The sequence below is a fragment of the Giraffa tippelskirchi genome, chromosome 1 (assembly GCF_054371585.1).
Source record: "Giraffa tippelskirchi isolate mGirTip1 chromosome 1, T2T-mGirTip1v1.2.pri, whole genome shotgun sequence".
NCBI classification, from domain to species: domain Eukaryota; kingdom Metazoa; phylum Chordata; class Mammalia; order Artiodactyla; family Giraffidae; genus Giraffa; species Giraffa tippelskirchi.
Window position 1 is genome coordinate 23,521,580 of NC_137275.1, and position 9,509 is coordinate 23,531,088.

Sequence of the window (9,509 nt, forward strand, 5' to 3'; positions counted from 1 at the left end):
TCAGTGTTCAATACATATGAAGTATTATTATAATTAGTCATATGTCTCCTTCAGAACTATCAGGCAAAGAAGCAGAGATGTTTAACTGTTACAACTATATGTCCTTGTATGTCTTTAAGGAACCAAGCATAATGTTTTCTAATCAAAGACTGAAATGGTAGCAGATGAAATAACCAAAATATAAAATACTTACTTCGCAGCAGCTGCAAAATGTCTGTTGGGCACTGGAATATACATGGAACAAGGATAAAGAAACGTCTGACAAGTCACCTTGGAAAGACTGTGCCTTTGATGATGTATCAAGACTTAAAAGAAAAAACATGTAAAATTAATATTCATCATTACATTCATAGTTTTTACATTCTCAATGTTTTCCAAAACAAAAATATTCAAGATTTTGTGACTGTTAACCACAATCTTTGAAAAGTGTAAAAATGGAAACTGCACTTCTTGAAATGAAAGCCAAGTAAACACATCTAATTGAAGAACTGTGTCCTCGTTTATTTTTAACTGAATCTAGTTTGGACTCAACAGAATATGTTAGCTCTATCTTTATGGATTATGTATATGTACCCTGAACTTTTCTTAAATTTTATTTAATTTTGCACAGATAATGTATTCAAGTTGCCCAATTACTTCTGAAGGATAAGAACAAAGTGAAGGGAACTGCCTTACCAGAAGCTAAGACTTGTTAGGAAGTAACTTGTAATTAGGGCACTTTGGTATTGGTACAAGTATAGAAAAACAGACTAATGAAACAATAAACCACCCAGCAACAGACCTACACACATATGGATATGGAAATATGATAGAGGCGTTATTGCAAATCACTGGGCAAAGAATGCAATAAGTGGTGCTAAGACAAGTGATTATCAATAGGGAAAAGAGTATATTTAGATCCCTATCTCATACCATACAGACACAATCAAAGCTAGATGGACTAAGGATTTATATGTGAGTGGCAAAACTTAAAAGACTTTCAGAATTTAAGAAAATTATCTTTACAACCTTTGAGGAGGGAACAATTTCACAAACAAAACCCAAAAGCACTAAAAAGTGACCCTGTTAGTGTTAAGAATACTTGTTTATCTGGAGCCTATTATACAGAGTGAAGTAAGTCAGAAAGAAAAACACCAATACAGTATATTAAAGTAACAGTTAGAACTGGACATGGAACAACAGACTGGTTCCAAATAGGAAAAGGAGTACGTCAAGGCTATATATTGTCACCCTGCTTATTTACTTATATGTAGAGTACATCATGAGAAATGCTGGGCTGGAAGAAACACAAGCTGGAATCAAGATTGCCGGGAGATATATCAATAACCTCAGATACGCAGATGACACCACCCTTATAGGGTGGGATGATTTGAGAGAATAGCATTGAAACATGTATATTACCATATGTGAAATAGATTGCCCGTTTAGGTTCAATGCATGAGACAGGGTGGTCAGGGCTGGTGCACTGGGATGACCCTGAGGGATGGGATGGGGAGGGATGTGGGACGGGGGCTCAGGACAGGGAACACATGTACACCCATAGCTGATTCATGTCCATGTATGGCAAAAACCACTACAATATTATAAAATAATTAGCCTTCAATTAAAATTTTTTAAAAAAGAACACTTGTTTATCAAAAGATACTTGAAAGTGAAAAGACAAGCCAAAAACTGGGAGAACAGTAACACACACACTGGCCTAAAAATTAACATCCAGAATATGTAAGATCAACCCAATTGAAAAATAAACAAAAGAGATGAATCGATTTCTAACTGAAAAGGAAATACAAACGATGTATTATTACATGGAAAAATGTACGGTCTCATTAGTAAGCAGGTAAATATTAATTTCAACCACAGTAAGATATCATTTTACAGCACTACTTAAGGTGTGGTCAGATGGCCTGTCAGAGGTCTGTGTGCATGCATGTGTGTGTGTGTACTCAGTCATGTTCAACTCTTTGCAGCCCCGTAGACTATAGCTCCCCAGTCTCCTCTGTCCATGGGATTCTCCAGGCAAGAATACTGCAGTGGGTTGCCATTTCCTCCTCCAGGGGATCTTCCTGACCCAGGTATCAAACACATGTCTCCTACACTGGCAGGTGGATTTTTTACCACTGAGCCACCTGTGAAGCCCACTCACTGTTCTACACCTTGCTTTTTCATGTAAAGGTATTAGAGCCCATTTTCACACACAGATATAGATATACACACCTATTTATAAGAGATGTATATGTACATATATACAATCTCATGTATACCTTTCATAATGGTACATTCATATGTAAATATTAAAGCAATAATTTCACATCACTTCATAAAGACTATGTTTTTAGAGCTGCAAAGTACTACACTGTGTGGTTGTATCATGATTTAATCAGTGACGAGGCATTAGGTCATTTATAATATTTTGCTATTATAAACAATCCTGCAGTGAATGACCTTGTACAAACACCATTTTGCATACAAACAAGTATTTCACAGGATAAATTTCAAGATGGGAATGTGCTGGGTCAAAGGATATGAGCATTTGTAATTCAGATAAATACTGCTCTCTGCAATAAGAGTGCCATGCACAGTCACCAACAATGAAAAGGTTGCCTATTTCCATACACTCATGCCAACATAGTCTGTTACCAAATGTTTCGGTCTTTTGTCAATCTAGTAGAAGAAAGATGGTATACGGAGTTGTATTAATTTGCATTTCCTTAAAAGTCAGACTGAGTATGTTTTCATGTTTGAGCATCTGATATAGATGATATCAGAAGATATTTCTGCTGAATTCACTTAAACTCCCTTTTTTAAACTGGCGCTCCACAACTAAATTTTCATGTAAAATGACTGTTAAAATCCAGAATCTTAAAATCCATTCAAGAGATAAACTGAGAGCATGTAAACTGTGAGACCTGTCTACACATCAAATGAATTCATTTCCTGAGTTACACATCCAAGTGCAGAGCGCTGTGTGCGCAGAGGAGCGCCCACGTCCTCGCTGTGGTCCACCAGCCCCTGTATGAACTTGCCCCTGCCTATGACTCCAAACCCCTCTCTAACCTCCTCACTCGGATCCTTCTTTCCGATCCCTGAATCCCTCCCGTCCCTCAGGTTAACTCCTGCATTAGGGTCTTTACATTTAATGTTACATTTGACTGGGATGCACCAGCTCCAGACATTTCCCTGGCCTTCCCCTCATTATCAGCTCAAATGGCATCACAGGCCTAACAGCTCAATTTCATCTCTAATATCCCACAACGAAGTGCAAGTACAGGAAAACCACCTAAACTGTGAATTCTAAGAGTGTATGGAAATGACATCTGAGAGAGTCTAGGAGACCTGCTTATTACTGGGAATTCTTTGTGGCACAAAGGGCTTTAATGGCTAGGAAAAAAAGGGAAATAGACTAATGAGATCCAGTTCCTGCCCTCCAGAATCTCAAATTGAGTGGGCTATGCTGGTATGCAACTGTCTAGGAGGAGCTCCCCCATATTTTTAAAGCCAGCTATCTGGAAAAATCACATATGGTAAGTGAAGGAAGAGCAATTATCCACTCACGATTTGGCAAACACTTCAAAAAAATAATTCTAACTGTATTAAACAAAAACCTGACAACCTTGACAGGAACCTCAAAATAATTCTCTTGCATCAATCGCAACCTGCTATAAAATAATCAACCACTACTTTCAAGAATCCCCAGTCATGACAACCAGAAATTAAAATTTTCAACAGGTATCAAACTGCTACAGACTAAGGAAAAAACCAAACTACAAAAACATCACTACTTAAACAGCACCGTTGATTTTCCTGGTGGCTCTCCTGCCAATTCAGGAGACACGGTTCGATCCCTGGGTCAGGAAGATCCCCTGGAGAAGGAAACGGCAATCCACTCTAGTATTCTTGCCTGAGAAATCTCATGGATAGAGGTGCCTGGTGGGCTACAGTACATCGGGTTGCAAAAGAGCTGGACAAGACTTAGTGACTGAACAACAGCGAAATAGCACTGTTAGAACATGATATCTGTATTTTCAATTCCTCTGTAGTCAGTTTATCTATCTGTAGCATTTTATTATATTCCTTTAACATATTTCTTTTCCTCTCTTAGCAGATAACCTCACTTGCTACTTAAGAGAAAGCAGCAGCTCTCAGAATTTCCTCCACTACTTATTATGAACCTAACTGAATCTGCATTCATTCTCAAAAGTCATTCCCACCCCTACCCCATAGCAATAAGATGGAAATTAATCCATCACCTTTGCTAGCTGATTCTCTTACACATGATACTGAAAGGTTAGAGATCCCCAGGACTTCTCAACCTAACTCTATAATCCTCGTTTCCCCAGGAGATCTCATTCATCTAGTTCTTGCCTTCCCACTATAAGCACCAGTCCAGGCCACAATCATCTACTACATGAAACACTGCAACAGACTCCAAACTATTCTATCTTCTACCTTCGGCCCTCTTCATTTCTTTTCCTCCTCCTCCTAAGAGGGATGATTTAAAAATGAAATCACATATCCTTACAGTCAGATGGTTCTTCGAATAAAGTAAATTCTTAACAAGGTCCTCTGTGAGCTACCTCTAACCTATCTAGTGAGCGTCATCTAACACCACTCTCTTAGGCTTTCTGCACTTCAAATACACTGCCTCCTTTCAGTTACTTGAACACACCACGTTTTCTACAACCTTCAGACTTTCAAACATAATCTTCCCTCCTTCTGTGACATTCTCATCTACTACTTTGCACTCTCCCTTCCCAAAGCTAATTCATAACTATCCAGTGATCTTTCAGGACTCTACTTAAGCTACTCCTTCAGAAAAGTCTTCCCTAAAGGCTCAGAATCAACTAAGGTTTCTCACATCCACTCTTACAACTTGTACTTTGCCTTCACAGCACTTAGGACAACTGTAATTATCAAAATAACAATCCAATTAATGTCTGCTTCTCAAGAGATGATAAGCACCATGGCCAAAGAATGTATATAACTTGTTCACTATTGTGTTCCTAACACATAACCCAGTGTTTTTGCAAATGAAGACACAATGTATATCTCTTTAACGAAAGGAAATGTGAACTAATGAGAGCAAAAACTGGATTCAAATTACTTTTAAGTATTATTCATTACAACGTATGAAAGAGGAGTGGCATTTTGTTGAAGATCCATGTATTTATTGGACAATAATTATGCCAATGAAACAACGTGCTAGCACTGCTTTAAGTATTTCAAAAACAAAATGAACAAAATCCCTGTGCTCATGGAGATTATATCATAGTAGGGAGAAGCAATACTAATGAACATAATACGGTAGTTGTAATGGGTAACCCTGAGGCTTCCCTAGTGGCTCAGACAGTAAAGAATCTGCCTGCAATACAGGAGACCTGAGTTCAATCGCTGGGTCAGGAAGATACCCTGAAGAAGGGAATGACTAACCAATCCAGTATTCTTGCCTGGAGAATCCCATGCACAGAGGAGCCTGGTGGGCTACAGCCCATGGGGTCGCAAAGAGTTGGACACAAACGAGCAAGTCTTTCACTTCTGCACTTCAATGGGAAACCCTCTGGGTAAAAGGAATTGAGAATCAAGGGGAAAGTTGCTTGTAATTTTAAATAAGAAGGTTAACGTAGGCCCTTTTAAAAAGGTGACATTTGAGCAAAGGCTTGAAACAGATGAGAAATTCAGTAATGCAAATACTCGAAAAATTGTTCAGGCCCATTCCACTTAAGAGAAAAAGTCCTCCCAACAAAGGAATGTTTTTGGTGTGTTTATGGAACAAAGAAGCTGCTGTGAGTACAGTGAGTAAAGAAGAGAAAAAAGAGCTCAGGGTGGTAAACTGGGTGAGTGGAGGGAGGAGAAGGCAGGCACCAAATGACATGGAAGACCCTAGGTCGGTGCTGTCAAACAGAGGTATAATGTAAGCCACAGGAATAAATTTTCTAACAGCCACAACTTTTAAAAGGGTAAAAAAAAAGAAACCAATGAAATTAATTAATAATAAAATTAACATATTTTATTACAACCAGTAGCCAAAATATTATCATTTCAACATGTTTTTAATATAAAAAAATTAGAGACATTTTACGTCTTTTGGTACCACGTCCTCAAAATCTAACGTGTTTAACACACTCAATCACGGATAACAAAATGGACAGCACAGCTATTGGTTATTCTAAAGACTTAAGACTTAGAAAAATAGGGAGGTTTTGAGGAATTCTGAGCACAGGAGCAACGTAATTTGATTTATGTTCTTAAAGAATCAATCTGACTACTTGTTGAGGGTAGACCGCAGAGAAATCTAGGTCAAAGGTGATAATGGCCTGGAAGGTCGTTTCAGAGAAGTAGTGAGAAGAAGCCAGATTCTGGATTTATTTTGAGGGTAAAAGCAAAAAGATCTGCCAACTACTTAATGTTAAGTGTGAGGAAATAGAGGGGGAGTCAAGAATATTCTGAGGTTTTGTGTCTGGGCAACTGAAAGGATGAAGTTATCATCAAATGAGATGGGGAAGACTCCAGGTCACGACAATGAGTTTGATTCTAGTTAGGTGCTGATTAGATATACAATTGGAGATCTAGAATAGAGAGGAGTTCTCCAGTACTTTGGCCAACCGGTGCGAAGAGCTGACTCATTTGAAAAGACCCTGATGCTGGGAAAGGTTGAGGGCAGGAGGAGAAGGGGATGACAGAGGATGAGATGGTTGGATGGCATCACCAACTCAATAGACATGAGTTTGGGTAAACTCTGGGAGTTGGTGATGGACAGGGAGGCCTGGCGTGCTGTGGTTCATTGGGTCGCAGACTCGGACACGACTGAGCGACTGAACTGAACTGAACCAGGAATCTACAGTTCAAGCCCTTATTGTAGATAATTTGGGGAACCATTAAGATACAGACAATAGTCAAACCACAAAACTTGGATGAGATCACCAAAGGAGTGAATTCAGACACAAAGACATGAGGATGAAGGATGGAGAATCCTGACTCCTGAGGCATTCCAAGGTATGAGATTGGAAATGGGAAGATGAAGTACCAAAGTAATGTGACAAACGACAGGTGAGACAAAAAGGAAATTAAGAGAGTAAGGCATCCGGAGAGCCATGAGAAGAAAACGTGGCAAGGAGAAAATGATAGCCTTTGATTCCAACTCCTTCCCCCCGCCACCACCCCCCACCCCGCAGCAGCCACCTCCCACCCACCCCCCACTCCCCCCGCGCCGCAGCACCCCACATCCCCAGAATTGGGAGACAAAACCATGTCTCTGCCTCTTTCCCTACGGCGGCTGGAAGGATGTCCGTGTACATCCCCCTCCCGCTCCAGTCCTAGGGTGGACAGCTCCAGAAAGGAGTGAAAACCTCTATGAGGTCGCTTTTGAGTAGCAACGACCCTCTGGAGAACTTAGAGCCCAGAAAAAAGCAGAGGCTTATCAAGCCCCCAGTGCAAACCCGCACGTAGGAGTGCCCGGCTTGCACTGCGCAGCCACGAAAACCCCGCGGCAAAACTATTTTTCCCCGCAAGCCCAGCTGACCCTCTGTTTTACCTCTACCGAAGCATCTTACGGCCGCCGCCATGTTAACCACTCCGGATTGCGTTGACGAAATTGGTCCCACGCGTCAACGTGAAAGAAATTTACAAAGGGTTCCCATCCGGAAATGGCGGAGGGGGAAGGGATTTGAAAGCGCAAGAGGAAAGGGGCGGGAACCAAAGTAGACTTTCGAGCCGGCAAGAGGCGGGGGGAGGCGGGGGGGGCGTGGAGGGCACACAGCAGGGTGCCCCGTGGCGGTGTTCCCGTCAGTCCTTCGTGCTGCGTAGGGGCCTGTGTTTCGTGGTTCCGGTTCGACAGTTCAACCTCCTTCAGGGAAAATCTGCCCTTCCTGGAAAATGCGGTCCTGTTGGCGATGCTCCAACTATTTTATTCCTTTTTATTTAATTTATTTGATTCTGCAAGCGTACTTAGAACGATCATTTTAATAAATTGTGAGATTGCCCAGGAGAATACGAAAAGCAGAAAGTCTGGAGAATCGCACTAGCTCCCACCACCACATTTCCAGCCTTGTAAAGACTTTTTAAAAATTAGCCAGGCTGTGTCCCACTCACTGACAAACTCTTTTTAACTCATCGCAATCTGAACATTAGGCAACTCTCCATGTTCCGCCTGCTGACAAACCATGCCGTTAGGATCAATCGACTCACAGGACGACAAATTTATATAACACTTCTGGCTTTAAATTGGCAGACCCAAGACCTACGCACAGGTTATTCTGACTGGGGGGGCGGGGGGGAAATCAGCATCCTTTCCATTACGTCACAGCTGACGATATGGCTTATCTAAAACAAATCTGATCACGAATTGTAACATTTTCCAGTTTAAATAAAACCCTTTCACGACTACCTCGAGCTCGCTTCTGGCCTCCGCCTACCTCCCTGGCCTTAACGCCCTGCCAACAGCCTTCCCCCCCGGCCCCCCCGCCCCGACTCCGACCCCCACCCCCGTACACATACCCGGTTTCTTACTTCCATGCCTTTGTTCATTCTGTCCCCTCTGGAACGTCCTGTACCATATCACCTAGGTAACTTTTTGTGGTTTTTTTTTAATTAAGATTTCAGCTCACGCTCTATTCACTGATGAAGCCTCCCTCTTCCCTTCCCAGGCTGAGTTATGGCCATCTCTTCCTGGTTTTGTACAAGGCTCATACCTGTTTCTATCTGTTTAAACAGTTTTATTGAAGTGTAATTCCCATACCATACAATTCACCAATCTAAATTGTGTAACTCAATGGTTTTTGATTTACAGAGTTGTGTGACCATCACCACCATGTATCTGTTTTTCCCAGTAATTGAGCTCTTGTGGCCAGAAGTGGTGTCTTACTCATTTTTGTGACCTCAGCACATACTACCTGCCTGGCAGGTAGGAGGCTCTCAATAAATATTTGTTGAATAAGTCATTAGACACATGCATGAATTACTGACTTGCAAACTTGCTTCCATGAAGCTGCCCATAGGACTGGATCAAAGTAGAAATTTCACAAATGCTTTATTTCATAGTTGTATATTGTACTCCTCTACATGAAATATGTTTTCTTCTACTTTGTTGTCCTGCCTTGTCGACACCTAAACAGTTACTTCAAAGGTTACACACACATTTATGGCTGTTTTATAAAAAAATTCAAAGACATTTAATGTATCTTTATAACTTTCTTTTCTCCCTCCCTCCTTACCCTTCCTCCCTTCCTTTCACAAATACCTGAGTGCCTACCACATGTCAAGCAGTGCCCTTGACTATGCATACACAGGGTGGATAAAATAGCCATTGCTCTCATGGTGCTTCAAAATGAATTTCATATGAGGGTAAATGCCAGAATTAGAGCAAGTTCACTTAATTCATCTCAGACAAAATGCAAACATCCAAATTAGAGGTGCTGGTCCTTTGATTCAACATCTCTTCCGTTTCATAGTTGGAATCAGTTGGCCTGTATGTGTGTGACTTTTATGTCTCGTATTATAACAAGAGAATTTAAACA

The 9,509-nt window shown here is 41.0% G+C and overlaps 1 protein-coding gene across 4 annotated transcripts in view; it reads right to left on the minus strand.

The window, feature by feature from the left end:
• Positions 1 to 8,532, minus strand: part of MRPL1 (mitochondrial ribosomal protein L1) — a 66,094-nt gene extending 57,562 nt beyond the window's left edge. For 2 of the 4 annotated variants that reach the window (XM_081584224.1, XM_081584215.1), the window contains exons 1-2: positions 7,529 to 7,581; positions 194 to 305 (exon numbers count right to left, since the gene is read on the minus strand). In XM_081584224.1, the coding sequence (XP_081440350.1) occupies positions 194 to 305; positions 7,529 to 7,559 (143 nt within the window). In that variant the 5' untranslated portion in view covers positions 7,560 to 7,581. Of the gene's footprint in view, positions 1 to 193; positions 306 to 7,528; positions 7,582 to 8,380 lie in introns of those variants that run through there. The other 2 variants (XM_081584234.1, XM_081584244.1) reach the window with 2 other exon arrangements.
• Positions 8,533 to 9,509: the final 977 nt, after the last annotated feature.